Raw genomic sequence first — 18,940 nt, forward strand, 5'->3', positions numbered from 1 at the left:
ACTTCAGAGGCAGGAGGTACTATGGTAGTATTTATTTTTTTTTGTACGTTACAAAGACTGAATATCCATTGGACTTGAAAGAAAACAATTTAAAGTGTGGTGGTTAATGGATCCTAATAGATGTGTACAGTCCTGTTTTTCTAACAAAGCAAACAATAAAGTAGAAAGCATCAGAGCAAAATCCAAAGTCATGGGGTTTTTTTTTTTGGTTTGTTTTTTTTTTTATAATTTAAAAAAAATAATGAAAAAGCTTAAAAAGACAGACCCTTAAAATCACTGTAGAATTTAGGAATAGTTGGGACTAGAAGTCACACTACACTAAGTTTAGCACTTGCTACACTTCAGATACAACAGTTCCAATAGATCTCATCTGCTGGGATGACTCCTGCCCCAAATAAGCAGTCAGGTTACTGTTGGCTACCAGTGGCTCTTACACTGCCTTCCATAGGGATGAGGTATGGGCAAGTCTCTAACACACACTAGGTGACAAATATTTCCTTGAAAGGAGGGGAAACTTTCAGTTCTTTAACTCCTTGTGTATGAAAAAGCTGATCATGAGGGTCACTTTTTTAGACACTGACACAGAAAACATGAAAAGCAACAAAATATAATGGTATTTTTATTTAAAAAGCAGCTGTAACCACCTCTATTCCCAGTCCTGAATCCCCTTCCAAGGAAATAGCAATTTCAAATCTAAATAGTGCCAGATGGAAAGCAAAGATACATTAGATCCAATTTGCTAGAGACAGCACCATGGTGTTTTTCTATTAGCACCTGGAAATCCTCATGCCCTAAAAAGGTGATAAGCTTCTCTGCCAACCCTGGGGAAAAGACCAGCAGCTCCCAATGTCTCTCATTGCAGCAGCAACCCCACTTCCATTGTAGTAATCATCTTATGAAGTCTGGCACAAAGAAAGAGACCCCCTGAGAAGGAATAGGAAAAGGAAGACTAGAGAGTATTTAAACTAAGATTGTCTAATCAGGCTTCAGTTCAAACTGTCAAGATAGTTCACAGGAAAGGGGTGGTTTAGGACTTCTCTCTGTACCAGCTTCTATTATACAGTTCAATAGTCATCCAAAATGGGATAGCTTTTATCATGTGCACCTGTATACAAGACTAACATTGTGTGTCAAAAATACTTTTATTCTTTAATTGAAACAGAAGCTGACCAGGTTCCACCTCCATGAAAAAAAAAATTACATTGAAAATTGGTTACACTAACAGCCTCCAGTAACACTCGAACAGCACACTACCCACAAAATAAAACCCAAGATGCTCCAAAGAAATATCCATGTTGTCCTCAAAATATTTGTTACACAGAATACAATCAAGTTTACTGGTTATGAAAATTCATAGAATTTCTGCAATGTTTTCTTGAGATGCGTACAGTTCACTGCTGCAGTGCATTGAATAGCAGTGTGTCACATGCTATTTCTCCACAAAAAGGCCACTGGAATATCCATCTGTCTGTGAACCAGGTTGCAAACTGCTGCACAAACTCTCCCAAGAAGTTCCTGAAAATCTCACAGCTCATCTTTATCCCAGTCATCCATATCCACATCACTGAGATCAATATCATCTTCAACAGGAAGCTGTGAAAAAGGGAAGGTTTTGAGCTCTCATTTAAAGCACCTGAGATCATCACCAACTTTGAAAGATGCTTACTTCATCCTAAGAGTAAAGCTCCCATCTGTCATCTCTTTCATTCATAAAAACCCCAAGTGTATTAAGCACACAAGTAATTAAAGTTTACAAGTTTGTTTTCTACTAGTAAAAATACTCCAAATAAAGGCAAATACAGATAAGGTATAAAACAAAGCTACTACCATATTCTGCATTTTAATTCCAGCTCAACAAGATCCAAGGATTGAAGTAACTTTGTAGAACCTAAAGAACATACGTAATCACTATGCTATTTATGACATAGGCTTTATCTTACAAACTTTCTGACATTAAGACTTTGATGGCAAAGTCAGCATATTCTGTGGGATTCTGTGATTCTGTATTGCAGAACCAAGTCTCCACAGCATTTGGATGTTGAATGCATGCACTACCACCTTCCTCACTCATCATGGGAACAACACATTTCAGACTTGAGTCACTCAGCTTTCAGATTACATCCTGCCAGCTAGGCAAGAAGATCTGTACACAGTGTCAGACAAGGAATAGCTGTTTGGTCTGGTGGCAGGATTTAGGTAATGAGAAATCAAACACAACTTGCCAGGATCTTTGAAGAACAATAATTTTCACCTTGCCAGTTTTTAGTTACTCTATCTTGTCACTTCTGAACCTCACAATTTATCAGCACCTTTAGAGATGGAGGACCTCTTACCTCACCATCTTTGCCATCCCAAGGTTCAACTGAATGAATTTTAGGGAAACCTCCACCACCCACTGGTGCTGTAGAGCCCCGACCAACAGAGAGTTCCCTAAGAAAAACCAGGTAAAAGTTAAATTTAAGAAATCTCTCCAGTCTCCATCAACCTGGAACAGTGCCTGCTTCATATAAAAGGAAGTTAGCTTTGAGATCTCATCTGGTAAAACAAATCTTAACTGTCCAGAAGCAAAAACTTTTCAAAATGTGAAGCAGAAAATGAAAGAGCCCTTAAAGTAGCATTGCAAGTGTACAACTGGATCCAAGGAGACAAACTATGTCTGCTACACTGATTCATACTTCAGCAGTACAACAACCATGGACAAACAGCCCCTTGAACTGTACATGGTTTATCACTGTAAGTGTGTGTTGCTGTAGTAACTCCAAGAGAAGTCTAGAATTCTAATTTTGGAAGTCAGCTGCAACTGTTACTTGAAATTGCTAGTTTTTAGATCATTTTTAGTGGAGACAAAGCCTCTGCAGCTTACAGGGAGTACAAGGCAACCAGGTTCTGCTTTGAGACACTCCATCTTGCAGTTGCTAGTCAGGCTTCCTCAAAAAGCCTGACATCAAAATCCTGAAGAACTAATCCCTTTGCATTCTTCCTGAAGCAAAAAAAGACTGAATAAGCTTTCCTCCTTAGGCACAATCTGTCTTTTTGACGCTCTTCTCAGTGCTGATTTCCTTACCTGGGGTCACACTCTTTAGACAGCCTAACAGATCACAGAAGCTGCACACAGCAAGCTAACAGCCAGATACACCAACTGTGACTGCACTGCTTTCTCTAAACAGGACAACTGAGCTTCAAGTGTCAAGAGGGATTATTCTAGCAAGTGTAGCTCTGTATAGGACAATACCAACCCAATTATCTAACACAATACAAGCTGCTGACTGTTGTGTCCTGGAAGCAACATCAACTCCATTGGGAGAAGCTTCACTAAGATGTACTTTATAGACCAAGAAAATTTGCTATATCTGAGAAAGGCAGACATTTCTTTCAGACTGTGAAGTGTTACTCTTCTTGCATCTGAATCCTAAGTTTTTCTTTATCCTCTGAGAAAATTCCCTTTTTGGCATTGAGAAGGAAGTCTGATGACTTACACAGTTAAGAGAATATAAGTTAAGAGAATGGGTTTCATTAACCCAGCTGGAACAGGGGTCAGTTAACATCCTTCTTACAGCAAGGTGGCAAGAGACTGTATTTGCTTTTGCAATTCTGAGTGTCCTCTGCCATTCTCCATGGAAATAACACTGCTAATGTGAGGTCTCAAAGGCTCTTACATACTGTATAGCAGCTGGTGTTTTACCCAGAAGCAGAGTTCCCACTTCACTTTGACCATGTTAAGTTTAGATGTTCTGGTTCAGTGCTGCTGCTCTCTGTCCTCTTCACCTCCCCATTCATTTCCTCTCAGCACTGGCTCTTGCCCAGCTATGCAAACAGTTTTAGGGAGCTTGTGCTGAGCAGAGAGTTGCTGACTTTTCACAGAATGCTGCAGTTGGATTATCAAATGCCAGGGGAATGGGGAAGACAGGACCAGACCAAACCAAAAAGATGAACAGCAACAAGTACCTCAAAAGCACCTATTTAGATTCCCAAACTAGGAACTTCCCAGTTACTAATTACTAATCAGAATGCACAATTTGAATTAAGTAGCATTGATTACTGATTCCCATTAAGACTATATTGTCAACTTCTTAATTCTGTCCATCACAAGAAGGTACTGACTGCTTTATTAGTTGCAATCCGCACAGGAATAATTCCCTTACTCCAGTGAATGCTTGCCATCTTAATTCTCTTAACTGTGCAAGTCTTGTCTGATCCAGGAAAACCTGATTTTGGTCTACAGAGTCACAGCCCAATTACAAAAAGATTTAAATCACTTTAAGATTTCATACCTGAGAAACTCATTAATCCCTTGCTCACTGAATGATCCTTTCAGAAGGGCAAATTTCATCTTCCGGGCATTAACAGCTGCCATTGCTGGATACCCAAAGCCTCCAATCCCCAAAGAGGTCTCAAGATCTGACTGAGCACCTGCCTCTGTCCACAGCCACCTGAAGGCAGGAAACAGAAAAGGAATAATTAGAATAGGCACCACAGTTATTCTGTAGTCACATATCCTGCAGCCTTGCAGAGTTCAAGCTGGATTCAGAACTGCCCTTGACAGTGTCAACTATTACTGCAGGGTCCCAACTTTTGAACCATGAAGAGAAGAAAAGTCCAGACCAGCTCCACACTCACAGCCACAGAAAGCTGAATCAGAACAACCACAAAAAAATAGTCCAGGGAAAAAACTGTTACCAATCTGAACAAACTGCTGCCCTTCAGCCTGTATTTAACAAGGTTTAAAATGGCTCAAATCAACTACATAAACATGACAAAGCACTGCCTAAATCCTACCATAGGGGATTTCTGGCCAAGACTACTGGTCTACAAGAATAGTATTCAATTCAGTATTAGTTCCTCACTGGTCAGGTTTCAGTTCCTCTTATGCTTAACAAATCCCCAAAGGCACCTCTGCAATCACCCTATCTCAGAATTTCCTTACTTTCATACCATTTTGCCCCCTTCTCCCAGCAGCCAGTGTGTCAGAACCACTGATTTCCCAGAGATTCTAGCCTCCACTTGAGAGAAAAGCCAGACTTCTGGCCTGCTTCTTTAAGAGCATGAAACTTCTTAAACAATTTACCCTTAGCCTTCAGGACTAGAGTACAAGATGCTTAATCTAAACTCATTGATGCCCAGATATCACTTGTAAATGCAGAATTTGAGAGGGAGACAAAGAAAAAAAATCAGCTTATTCTAAAGCCACAGCAACTTCTCCTGCAGTATAGGTAGCAAAATTCCAAGATATATAATCTTGAACCAGGAACAACTCTTATCTGCAGATGAATCACTATCATACAAATTCTATCCCATTGCCTCTAAAGGTACAACCAGTCTACACTGACACTTACCCCCACATTTTCTTTTTGTATTTTTCAGCCATTTTTAACATGACATCCAGGTAAGAATTCCTCCCTGAAGCTCCTGTTTGTTAGACAGAATTGTAAAAGTTAAAAAAAACAACAAATACACGCTTAAAGTGACAAATTCATACAGAAGTCTGCTAGTTTGTATGTCTACCTGTGTCAAGAATATGAGGCAGCACAGAAATGATGCATAGCTGATGAGCATCACAGGTACTCTTCAAAACATCTTCACTAATTATCTAGAAGAAAGCAGCAGAAAGTCAGTGAGGCTGAGACTTGCTTACCCAGCTATGACTGCACTTCCCTTCAACAGCCCATCAATGCCACCATTGCAACAACTTGACACAAAAGCTTACAAGCCTCTCTGCTTCACTGGTGCCACAAAACAAAGCTAACTGCAAAGTGTTCAGTCTTCTGTCAAGAATTGCAGCAACAAAAGCAAACAGTACCAAATAAATACCAAATAAAGCTCACATCACACCTAGAACTATGCATATGCCAGTAGGTTTCATTCATGGTGCTGCTAGCATAAGGAAAGCCAGCAGGATGCAGTGTTTGCTGAAGGTGGGGACATTTAATCAACATTAACAGAGCAATACCAGTTTTGTGAGATGTATCTTAAAAAGGAATCAATCCTTTTATCTTCCTCGGTGGTCTCCAAACTTTGCTTGTGCACCTCTACCAGCTAAAGAATTTCTAAGCATACAACCCCAATACATGTATATCAATTATACAGATGTACTAAGATTATGTACATTAAAAAGTATACAGAAAATAGGTATTTTAAAAGGATGACAAAGATGAAAAAAACCTATTGTTTGTACTTTTTTCTTCTTGCACCTCAATGGATTGTTTTGTATGCACCCCACTTTGGAGACAACTGATCACCATTTCAGATCTATGAAGACCAAGCTGAAACTCAATCACCATACAGAGGAGGGAGATTTTGGGCAACAAGCAAGGTAAGTCATCATGCAGCTCCTAGGGGATGGCTTAAAAATGACAAAACTCTGCCCTCCTGTTGCAAGAAAAGAAAACGGGGCACATAACCAACCTTTTCACTCGTTCCTTAAGAGAGCATTCAGATACACTGATACCACCCTGTCAGTGCCTTCACTGTGTCAATTCTGACACTGTTTCAGTCAATAAATTTACAGTAAAAATGAAGTAACAGCTGAATGATCAGACTTTTCATCCTTGACATTCTGTTGAATAACAGTGCACGAATAGCACTCTCAGGCCACTTGATTTTGTTTTTACAGTCCTGTAAAAACTGCTGCAAAGTATATGATGGAAAAGCAATTTGAGAAAATGATGTAAAGGTACCTCCAGGAGCTCAGGTGGGGGTGCATTATCAGAAAATAGATCCAGAGCCCGAGCAACAATATCAGATCTAGTTCTCCCACCATCATAATCAACAGGGTCCTCTCCCTTCTGGAAGATTTTAATTGTGGGAAATCCACGAATCTGCAAGACAAGTTTAAGCCATCATCTCAAATATGAATATTTATGGCAAAAGTCATCTGCTATTCTGATGTGTTATAGATTAAGAAAAAGGGAAGATACTTAACATCTATATCAATCAAGTCTCACAGCATGATATGACTGAATTTGAAAAATTTTGTAGCTTCCTACTTGTGCAACAATTTAAATTAAGGTTAACATATACTAAAACACTGTTTCAAGCTTTAAGACTGATGAATCAGCAAGGGTTTAATCACAAAACACTGCATGTTTAAGTAGCAGGATGTCTACCTTACCTCTTCATATTTCTTAGATATTAGTTTTCTGATTTGTCTCTGAGGAGACAGCACTGTACCTAAATGGCAGCAAGTGGACAATAAGCTCCCCCTGCTACACCTCCAGTAAAATTTGTCCAGTGTTCCTGCCACGTGCAGTTACAGGGAAACAAAGCAGTACTATGTAAGCTCCCTGAACTATATTAAAAATTAAAGATTGAGTTCACTCTGGGACCACAGCACAGCTGGTCTGGGTAGCTGATACTGTCATAGTGATCCCTGATAACTGGCTTGAAGATGTACGGGGGGGTGTGTGTGTGTGTTCTGGAGATGCTCAGCAAGCATACAAACAGTCTGAAAGGACAGACCTTTCACTTCAGCTGATAAAGCTATACAAGACCTTAGAGAAATAAGCAGCCTTTTTCTTTGGCACTTTCCAGATTTATTCCTTTTCTCTCACCCCTATTATTTACTGAGATTCTTGAGTGAATTATTTGTGGAAAAATGGTATCTGCCTCTTAACATTATTTTTAGCACAAAACATTCAAGTGGTACCAAGTTAAGAAGTGGTTTGGTACACATTAAAGGGAATTCTGACTTACTAGAGATGGAAAAGAAACTGCAGCCACTGAAGAGCACACTCACCCCGTATCGGTTTGCCAGCATCTGATTAACTGTTGCATCTACTGCAGCCAGCTTTACTTTTCCCTTTGTTTGCTCCTTCACCTCAGTGGCAGCAGCTGCCCATTCTGGCTCCAGACTGAAAAACAGATTTTTTGAGTTCTCTAAGCTCAGAGTTATTTCAAGTATACCACATTCCAACATAACTTAGCACAGTCTACTCAGGAAAAAGGTCTCTGTAATGAATGACAGCTAGGTGGATCATTCCACTTGAGACTCAGAAGTCTCATCTGAAGGAAAGGTCAATGTAACTTCTGTATCTGAGTACCAACAGTACTGCTCATAAGGAGTGCAGCCAGAGCAGCACCAAGATATCTTGAGCAGGAGAAGCCCACACATTTTTGTTACAACACCTTACGGAAAACTCTTCAGATAAATCAGAGATGCAAGGTCTTTTTTAGGGGATTAATGCTATTGGACAAGAACAAGCACTAATGGGAACTGAATTGTCAAAAAAACCTCAAAAAACGTCATTTACTTTTTGCAGTGCCCACACCATGGGGCATAAAACTCCACCATCCAGACATCGTCACTATTTATGACCTTCTTATCAAAGCTGTCATCAGTCAGCTCAATCACATCCTTCTTATCTCCACCTCCACTCTCTCGGCTCTGTAAGACACAAACAAACTCTTGCATAAGTGGTAACCAAAATTGGTTTCCTACACAAGCCCTCGTGTGTCATGTGGTACCAAATAGTCTTTATTTGAATAAAATACAAAACAGGCCATGTTAGGTCATTCAGCTTCCCCATTTTAGATCTTGCAATACACACAGACTACTCCCACAGCACTTTCAAGAAAACACTCTCTCCAAACTCCAAGGTGCCCTGCAACTCCCCTTCCCCACGGGTTTCCAGGCAAACCAAACATGTATGGAGTGTAATACACATTAGAGGGTTCAGTCCAGAGAAGGTGGTCTGCATGGCCTTCTATCTGGCCAGCCTGAGGGCATCAGAATGTACCTGCTCCATGATTTAGAAACATCAGTAGCAGCCAGAAGACTTTCAATTTACCTTCAGGGACAAATCAAGCAAGCCAGCTTCAGAAGACCATTCTCAAATTAAAAAAAGCCACATCCATAGAGCTTAACTAGGACTACACAAATGCTACTTCAACCAGTTGGAAAATAAGCCTAACATAGACCTCAAAATTCAAATTTGGATGGCAAAGTCATTCACCTAGGGAAGAGTAACCCTATGCATCAGTACTTGCTGGAGACTGACTAGGCAGCAAGCATCTTTCAGAGTGGGACCTGGAAATTCTGGTGGACAAGCTAAACATGAGGCAGCAATGCTCCCCTGTGGCAAAGGTGGCCAACGGCATCCTGAGCTGCTCTATCAGCAAGCTGCCACAGCTGGGGAGGGGATCTTTCCCTCTGCTCAGCAATGTGCAAAATAATCAGAGTGCTGGGTCTGGTTCTGAGCTCCCTATAAAGAGGCATGCACATGCTGCAGCAAGGCCAGCCAAAGGTCAAAGCCGATTAAGGGCTTTGCACATCTGACATATGATGACAGGTTGAGAAAGCTGGGATTGCTCAGTGTGGATCCTATCCATGCACAAAAATACCTGAGTGAAGGGAAGTAAAGAAAACAAAGGCAGACACATCTGTGCAATGCCCAGTAACAGGACAAAAATTAAGGGTGTAAGTTGAAATACAAGAATTTCATTTTAACTCTTCTACTGTGAGGCTGGCCAAACACTGGAACAGGTTGCCCAAATAGGGCAGTCAGTGTGGAGTCCCAGTCCATGGAGATACTCTTAACTTGTCAGGACACAGCCCTGAGATACCTGCTTTAGTTGACCTCACACTGAGGGACCTGCAGAGGTCCCTTCCAACTTGGATTATTTGTGAACAGCCAGGAACACAAGCCCTGATTTCTTGCACAGGCCAGTCTTTAGTTGAAAACAAACCCACATATTCCTTCAAATACCTGTTTCCCAGAACTATATCCTCCACTTCTGCCACTGAGACGGTCTTTCACCAGGGATCGAAGAGCACTTAGAGCAGCATCAACAATGGCATCACTTGTCCTGCCTCCTGCAACACAGCAAAGTGAGGGATTTAATCACCAGAAGGCCAGTTTAAAGCAGGCCCTAACTTAATTACAAACTTAATCCTTCCATCTATGGATTTTTCAGGAAAATCAGGACTGGCACTAGTAGCAGGACATCACTGACTTAAAGCAGCAGCACTGACTTCACTCCACTTTTCAACTACCCAGCCTTATCTGATGGGGGGAGACTGTGACAAGCTCCCATAAACAGGAAGAAAGGATTAATTGTTTGGAACTGCCTATCAACCTCCAACAGCTACAGACTGAAGGTAGAACTGTTCACTGACACTAAGACAAACACAGTTTAGTCAAACAAGTCCCACCCATCTGAGTTGCTATGAGCACTGGACAGGAAGGAAACACCACACAAGACAGCATTAACAGCTACTTGATTACTGTATTCAGGGAAGCTTTAGACACAACACAAGAAAAAGCATTGCACTTACCCTGATAATCCTCTGCTTTGTTTTTGTTGGCTCCAAATATCTTGATAGTTGGAAACCCTCTGACTCCATATTGTCCACCCAAGGACTGATGCTTATCTGCATCTACTGCACCTACTTTAACTACACCCTGCAAAAAGAAAAAAAACCAACAACCTAAGATTTCTACAATGATTTAATACATTTTAATACTCTGTGCAAACTGGAGTGACTGTTATTAGGAGGGTAAGAAAACAGCCACCAGAAGAGGGCTGTTATTCCACCCAAAAGCATTAAACTGCAGAGCACCACATTTGTCTGTTTCTTTCTTATACATTTTCAATTGTTTGATTTGTTTTTTGTGTTGAATTGTATTTGTTTCATTTTTGTGATTGCTTTTTTGTTGTTGTCATTTTGTTTTATTTAAGAAGGGGAATATGTTTTACCTAGGCAAGAGTTCAGCAAATCACCACATGATCAAGTTTTCTGTAATTAAAGAAATACCATCAAATTCTTATAAAGCTGTTTTCAAATATTCTGTTCATGCTGTTCCTGTACTTTAGAGGCAAGTTCCAGGACAGTGAGGAAGAAAAGAGAAACATGCTATTTTGGGGGATGGCTGAATTCTAATCCTTGCTGGTGCTATTAAGAGCAGACCAGGAAAAAAGTAATGGGAATTCACAGGGACAGAATTGACTCACTTCCTCTACAATATAATGGCCTCTTTTAAAAAGAAATAAACTACAAAAATCCTGAATTTTAAGCACCTCTTGACTGGCCACATCTCTGGCTGGACAAGCATGACTGAAAGGGTATGGTTTTGGGTGATCAAATCCCACCTCCGTGTTCCCAAGCCAGCTGACAAAGAGCCAAACTCTCCTCAACACTCTGCCACAAACAAATTTGAAGAGTTCAACTTACTTTTAATGCTGTTGCTGCTTTCTTCCACTCAGGGGTTAGTCTTTGACAATGACCACACCTTTTAGAAAAAAATACCACAACAGAAATCATTATTCAGATCTCACAAGTATTTCACAAAACATAGAGTGGTCTTATTTGGTTTGCTATTACAGAACAGCCACAGCAAGCTGTAGGAGAGTTAAGATCTACTAAAGAAGAAGGGAAGAGGACATACTACAACATCATTACATCATCACTTCTGAAGTAAAACCTCCATGTGTATTATACAGGTGAATACAAACATATCTCTCAAACATGACCTTGCTTTCCTAGCACAGAGGTAAACATGAGCACCAAAACCCAGATTTCCACACATCAGTCTGCTTGCTGCAAGTTAGAATAAATTTTAAGGATAACTTAAGTAGAAAGAATAAGTGGCACACCATCTCCTTCTTAGAGGTGCCTGGGGGAGAACACCAACAGCTGAATGGCAACAAGTACATAATCACAAATATGCAGGGAAAGAGGAGCTGCCAATCTACTTACACACTTTTTTGCCATTGTTCAAGAAAGCTTCCTATTGCCTGTAATGCTGAAACAGCAGCAGGTTAAGAGAGGCACAGCAAGCTTCCCCCTGCATCTCTCACAACAGACAGTTAGGCTGTTGCAATTGACTGTCCCTTTTCTCCAAAATGGGGAGCTTTGGATGGCAAAGCACCGAGTTGTGCAGAGATGGAACATCCATCACCAGAGTTTACATGGAAGATGAAGAGACTCCATGTTTAGGAGATGAGCTGGATGGGAGATGGCAGTGCTAAATGAAGATCCACATTTTTCAGTGGAAATTGGAAATTCTAACTGATAATTCATAGTTGTGGCTTCACACTGGAATCGGGTTCAGAAAGACAGAATTGAGATGCTTTTTTTAATTTTTACCTCTTACGTAAATTAGGTAATATTAGGTAAAACAGGTACTATGTAAAATAGGTACTAGGCAAATTACCTATTGCACTTTGATCGGTAATTTTTAATACTTATCTCAGTAGAAAACCTGAAGCAATAAAATGCCACGTAAGGTCTTATTGTTACAGCCTACTTACCAACCTGAAACCAACTTTCTGCCTATTTCCCCCATGATATTTAAAATAAGAATCCCAAATACAGCTATTTTGCTAGTCATGAGACCATTATACCAGTAACTGTACTGCCAATGCCTGAGTGAAACCCTGGGCTGATCAGCACCTATGCTGCTACTCCAAGGAAAGAACAGTCAGGTATGCAGCTGCAGTTCTTACCATGGGGCATAGAACTCCACAAGCCACAGGCTCTCACTCTGAATGACCTCCTTGTTGAAGTTAGTTGGTGTCAGTTCTATCACATCATCACTGGCTGAATATAAACCATTAACTGCCAGGAATAACGTGCAGCTCACTGTGCCTAGAACAAAAAGCAAAGTAATCAGCACACCTGTAGAACAGTCATTGCTCTCCTGTTACTGTGGCTAAATCATCTCCTTTCCCATCACAGCAGAAGAAAAAAACAGGGAAATGGATTCCACCTTGACCAGAGAAAAAAGAGGATAAGGCAACATACATGTGTTCCCTCTCCACATAAATCATGGTTCTACAGGAACATGCAGCATCTTTTCTGTGCCTAAAGCTAGCTGGAGTTATGCCACTCCTGCTACGGCTCTGAAGAGAGTATTTTGTCAAAGCTGCCACAACAACTGCTACAAGACCAGCAGAATTTCCATGCAGATGACCAGAATCAGCTACATTTTATTTCAGTTCTTTCTCACAGAAACTGAGTGTCCACACCTCTTGCACAGCAGGCACTCAAGCACATCTTTCATAGGATCCCATGATGTGTGACTGTCCCATCTCGTCACAGCAGTTACGCTGATTTTAGGGCTAGCACTTGATGCACTGGTAGTGTAAGGAGCTCCTTCATTCTTGCTTATGAGGACCATAATCTACCACTGATTTATCTCTAACGACAAACTGGAGAATAACAGCTAAATCTCTCTGGTTAACAACTCAAATACTCTTAGAATGCTCAAAACTAAAAAAAAATATTTAAGTGTATAAGGAAGTATTTTTTTTCTTAAAAAGATTTCATACTTTTAGATCTTACTATTGTTTGAGACTTTGCACATAAAACCTTGTAATCTTTCCTTCTGCCAAGTCAGACTAAGAGATTACTTGATGAAAGATGACAAGTATCTTCGTACCAAAATCCACACAACAAAATACTTTTCTTAATATACTAAAGACTGAGGGGAGAAGTAAAAGCTCTGACATCAAAGTCAGAACCAGGCAAAAAATATTTAACTTTGCTCTGAGTGGTTAATAACTTGCATAGGAAGCTGCATTCTTCTCAAGACTGAATGTGAGAGGAAGATACAGCTCAGTGTTGCAGAAACCCTACAGCACATGGTACACAGACTGCACAGCATCACCTACACTTGATAAATTTTACTCAAGAAAAGGCAGTTTCATTACACATATTCTGCAGGTGAGAGAAGCTGCCATAAATAGCAATTTCAGGTTGTTTAACCAGAAATGAGGACTGAATTACCACACTACAATTCATCACCCTTTATGGCAACACTGCCCCTCCTAACAGCTTCTTCTAGCCCTCAGACCCAAACTCTCTTTTGTGGTGTCAGTTCATTTCCACCACCCCATTTCCATGCTACATTGTCTCTCTGCCTTCAGTATGTCCACACACAAACAGCACTTCACCAGCACTATCAACTGACTTCCAGGGTGATCTGTGCCTGTCACAGCATGTTACAGTGACCTACAGTAGCAGCTGCTGCTGGGCAACAGTAAGAAAATAGGGATGGAAAAAAGCTACTAAAATGTTACAGTCACTAAATCCTTCTCTAGATGGAAGGATACAATCGAATTGAAATCAGTATATTTTGGCATCACCTAAAGAGATGTCTGGCAAAATAGATTTAGAAGCTGGGCAAAGTTCACTCAGCAATTTCTGTCACTTCAAAAACTGAAGTTCTAGCTTATGCAAAAACACCTGCTAAAGAAAACCCACAAATGAAAGCACATGGTGAAATTCACCTAGTAAAGTATCACTGCATTTTTTTTAAGCTACGACTCATGAACTGGTGGCATAATTTTTCTATCTATAATGAAACATTCAAGGTTTAGTTCATTTTTAACAAATAAAAGGTCATTTCCTACAAGCATCTAAGCCCAGAAAATGCAAATCTGTTCTTGGCATCAATTAAAAAAATCTCCAATAACCTGATTTCAAAAGTTGTGTTCTAATAATAATCAAATTACATAGTCAGAAGCATTGTTTAACCAACGAAGCACCACTCTGAGCAGTACAAGCCCTTACTGAAAAGCCAAGTTTTAACTCTGAATTGTGGAAAAAAGCTTTGACTACGGGATGATGATGATTCTGTGAACTTCCTCCTCGATACATGTACCTTCCCACAGAGCTGTGCTCAAGTTCTCACATCACATCCTTACAAAGGTGCACGCAGCGAGCAAGAACCTCTCCCGCCTGCCCTGTGCGGTGTTACCTGCACCCTTGGGGTGTCTGCACTGCGGCCCTTGTGGGACCACTTCACGGGTTTATCCAGCACAGGAAACCAAGCACCTGGGGGAGGGGAACTACAATTCCCCATGGACTCCTCCCTTTGTCTTCAGTCATCAGTTTCTTACTGCCCCTACAGCACTAGATCCCAATCCAGAGCAGCCAAGCAAGTAAAACATCACCGCTTACTGGGAATCAAAGTGTTTGGGTTTATTAGGGTGGGAGGTAAATACCATTGCGTTTTTTGTTGTCGCGGGGATCCTTAGGGCGCCTACCTGAGCAACATCCCCCCATCCAGCCCCACCTCGGCTGCTACGAACGCCTCGGACCAAGAACTGCCCAAACGTGGCGGGCGGGCGCTGCTCCCCACTCCCCCAGCCGCCCACCCTGCCACTGGCCACCCCGGAGAGCGGCCTGCTCGGCCCCAAGCCCTGGCCCCGAGCGGAAGACGGGGCTCCGAGCCCGTCCCCAGCGACCCCTTGCTCAGGGCCCTCCCGCCGCCGCGGGCCCACAGCCCCGGTCGGGGCCAGAAAGGGGGAAGCCGCAGCCTGGGCAGCCCCCACCACCCCCATCCCCTCAGCGGTCGCCCCGCCTCGCCTCGCCCCATCCCGCCCGGTCCTGTCTGGCCCCGTCCCGTCCGCAGCTCCTACCCCACCACAGCCTCCCCGCCGCACGCGCCCCCATGGCTGTCCCCGCTCCCTCGGCCGCCGCGACGAGCGCCTCTCCGCCCCACCCCCCGCCCACGCGCCGCGCGTTCCCCGCCGTGGCCGCCGCCCATTGGCGGTGCCGGCGCTCGCGCACTGTTACGGCCAATAGGAGGCGTCCGCGTCAGGCTCTGCGAGGTGATTGGAGGAAACTCTGAGGGGTGGAGAAGGAGTGAGGCCGCGGGGCCGGGCAGGGCTGGGAGGGGCTCTGCCCCCCGTGGGCAAGGGCCGGAGAGGGCTCTGGGAGCGGGGCGGCGGCGGGATGGCTGGGAGCGGCGGGGGGCAGGAGGTCGTGGGAGGTCGTGGGAGGTCGTACGAGGTCGTACCTGGTGAGCCCTGTTAGCCGCCTTTCAGCATCCTCCCAGGATTCTGCCACAGCCAGAGTACCCTCCGTACTCCCCGCCTCAGCGCTGAGGGTTGTCTAGGGCTGGCCTGAAACCACGTAGCCCTTCAAGGAGAATGAAGGACAGTGGGTTTTTTCTGTTTGGTTTCCGAGCATCTTTTTGTACTTGAAAGCACTAAAGTCTCAAGGATTTGACTGGCTAAATGGTGTCACTGTCAAAAGTTGGACTGGCAACTAGATTAGAAAAAACTATTTGCGAGCTTGCATGTAAAGGTAAAAATAAGCATAGCTGCATCTGCTGTAAGTCAGGGCAACGAGAACAAGGAGAGGGAAGGGCTGGTGCATGCTCTCAGAAGCACTGTTAAAACCTGGGTAACCTGCTTGCATCCAAACTTGAAAAGTTTGGGTCCAGTGGCACAATATGTGTACGACTATTTTATACAAAAAAACAGCATTGCACTTCACAAGCTTTAAAACCAAATGATTCTGAAAGCTGATTGCTCCCCTTCACCCAGATGACTGCATATTACAGGAGGTTACCAGAGCTGGAGGCTGTGATGTCCCTGGGCATAGATCCAGACAGAGGCTTTTGCAGAGCTTGGATTCAAGCAGTAGCTGGACTCAATGCACCATGAAATAAAATGCTTCAGCAGCTGGACTTGAAGTGGTCTGAGTTGTCCCCTTATCCATGCATCCACTGCACACTCACAAGTAGCACTTTTCAGTACTGTTTAGTCCTGTTTTTTAAGAGTATGAAACTGTTATCAGGGTAGTGAGAAGAGACAGCCATTTTCACACACAAGCTGTGTCAGAGCATGCAGGAAATGAAAGGTTTATTTAGAAAAGCTACAAAATAAAGACATCTTTCCATCTCCATCTGTGAAAAGGCAATCTGCTAAGCACTCGGATTCATGTTTGTCATGATTCCTCCTTCTTAAAATGAAACATACCTCACTTCTTATTTTATTGACTCCTAAAACAAACAAGAGCTGCTTTGAGCGTTTGTCTTATGTTTCTCTTATGTTCCACCAGTCTGATGTAAAAAATAAACATAACATCTTGGGGCACTGTTGAGCAGTTAGCGTGACCTTAGCTCCAGGCAATATATTCTGGAAATCAGAAATAACAGATGGTCTTATGGCATGTAAATTGAAAGAGAAAGTTGGAGGAGGGCTAATAGAAAGAGCTGCATAGAGGCAGTTTATTTTTCATCAGTGTCATGCAGCCACAAGTTGAATGACTGTGTTTAACATTTCTATAGCATCAAGAAGCACATCTTAAAGTACTTATTGCCAAATAAGAAGATTTTAACACAGATCTTTACTGATTCAATTCTACAGGAAAAAAATTCTACACCAGGAGTTACTCAAAATTTTTATCTGTGTTCTGGAAGTACATAAAGGTAGTGCTGATAAAACCTGTACCAACGTAAGTATTAGTAGGGTGATAAATAACAATGAAAACAGGGAAAGGATACAGGGCATTTCATAAATCAGCTGCCTTCAAACAAAATGTGTTAAGGATTTTAATGAGTTCACAGGGGGCTTTCCTATGTCAGTGCAGACAGTATCTGAATGGAGCAACCGAAAGAGATTTAGATGCTGTTTCTCTGCTGCAGCGTAATGCAAATGGCCAAAAAGCTTTTGTAACTCATGGCTACATAGAAAGGGGGAAAACAGAAAGATGCTTTGTCTGCAGAGCTTCATGAGACAAGTTATTGAGCCTATATTTAAAAGTGTATAGAGGCATTTGCAGAGACACAAATGCAGAGACAGGATTAGAAGAGACTCTGCGGATTTCCAGGGTCAGCATGGTGATGCAGCAGACATCTGTCCATATGTGGAACTGTGAGACCTCATGAATGCATGCAGGGAAGCCAACTGATACAAAACCTGAAACCAGTTACTAGAGAAAGGAAATACAGTGTCTGAAGAACACCTGTGTAGATCAGGAAGCAAGAGGACTGATGTTACAAATGCGGGGATATTCTCAGGTTCCAGGGACCTTGCCTGCTTCCTGCCCTGACAGATTGAGCAGGAGGAGGAGTATAATGCACAGGGCCTCTGGCTCTACAAGTTCTGGGTACATCCTAACTCCAAAACTGAGGTGGGGTTGAGGGTTCCTGGAATGCAGTTCACAGTAAAGCAGGCTTCACCTGAAGGAACATTTTGCATTTGTATTATTAAACTTACTGGCCTATAATTACCAGAAGGCAGTGGACAAGAGCTTTTACTGGAGACAGAAAGAAACAGAAAACTGTAGAGCTAGTCCCCGACAGAACCTGTCATTCCCTTTATGTGTTATAACTTATTTGGGATTAGCCTTTTATTATATATATATATATATAGCCTTTTTATAATCACTTCTGGACTCCCAAAGTGGCACTGAAAACCCAGCAGTTTTAGATGCACCTAATCTGACCTGATTGTGTAGCTATCACTGTGTCACATGTTGCACCAATATGAGATTTATTCTGTATGCATAACAGCAAAAGACATCCTGGCAAGCACTGATGGAGACAAAGTTGCTAATCTGGCCCGGTATCATTCTACTGCCTCTGGAAGCAGTGACAGCAGAAATGTGAGGACACCCAGCTGAAAGCTAATGGCTTTATTTTTGGCAGTGTTAATTTTCATCTATCTCAATTTCCTGAGCCAGCTGCACAACTGAAGGTGCAGGTTCAGAGGTTAAAAGTCTGGCAGAACCTCAACAGTCCTGACTTTTTGCAATTTAAAATGGCACAAAATGAACCCTCAAGTTCCAGTGGCAAGGAGGAAAAATGGTAATAAGAATTGTGATTTTTTGGGGGATGCCTCTGTGCTCATTTGAAACTTTTGAGCAGTGAGGGAGCAGATGATGCAGGAAATCTCTCAGATCAGATACCAGGAGATCAGAGAGCCTACAACTCTATCACAGACTTCTTACAGGAGGAGGATTATAGAAGAAGGGCATCCAGTTTGGAATATCAGAGGCATGAAAGCTTTTCAGATTCAGTTGGTTAATACATAAGAGAGAGAGTCTGCAAAATTTGTCCAGAAGAGTAGATGATGACAGGGCTTCCTATGCCTGCAGTTTGAAACAGGGAGTAGGAACAGAATGGAAAAATGAATTCTTGTTTTGCTGAAAAAAAACTAGAGGTGCTTCCTTAATTTTCTCACTTTCTTAATCTTGACCAAGGTACTT

General features: G+C 42.2%; 1 protein-coding gene across 1 annotated transcript; it reads right to left on the reverse strand.

Annotated features, from left to right (window-relative positions):
* Positions 1-34: 34 nt before the first annotated feature.
* On the reverse strand, positions 35-15,454 carry PDIA6 (protein disulfide isomerase family A member 6). Its single transcript, XM_030446880.1, has 13 exons — positions 15,361-15,454; positions 12,442-12,583; positions 11,168-11,225; positions 10,271-10,397; positions 9,702-9,808; positions 8,247-8,380; positions 7,733-7,847; positions 6,675-6,815; positions 5,503-5,587; positions 5,334-5,406; positions 4,272-4,430; positions 2,334-2,430; positions 35-1,593 (listed from the first exon to the last, which is right to left on the reverse strand). The coding sequence occupies exons 1-13, from the start codon at positions 15,392-15,394 to the stop codon at positions 1,525-1,527; spliced, it is 1,341 nt and encodes a 446-aa protein (XP_030302740.1). The 5' UTR covers positions 15,395-15,454; the 3' UTR covers positions 35-1,524.
* Positions 15,455-18,940: the final 3,486 nt, after the last annotated feature.

The sequence above is a fragment of the Calypte anna genome, chromosome 3 (genome assembly GCF_003957555.1).
Source record: "Calypte anna isolate BGI_N300 chromosome 3, bCalAnn1_v1.p, whole genome shotgun sequence".
NCBI lineage: Eukaryota > Metazoa > Chordata > Aves > Apodiformes > Trochilidae > Calypte > Calypte anna.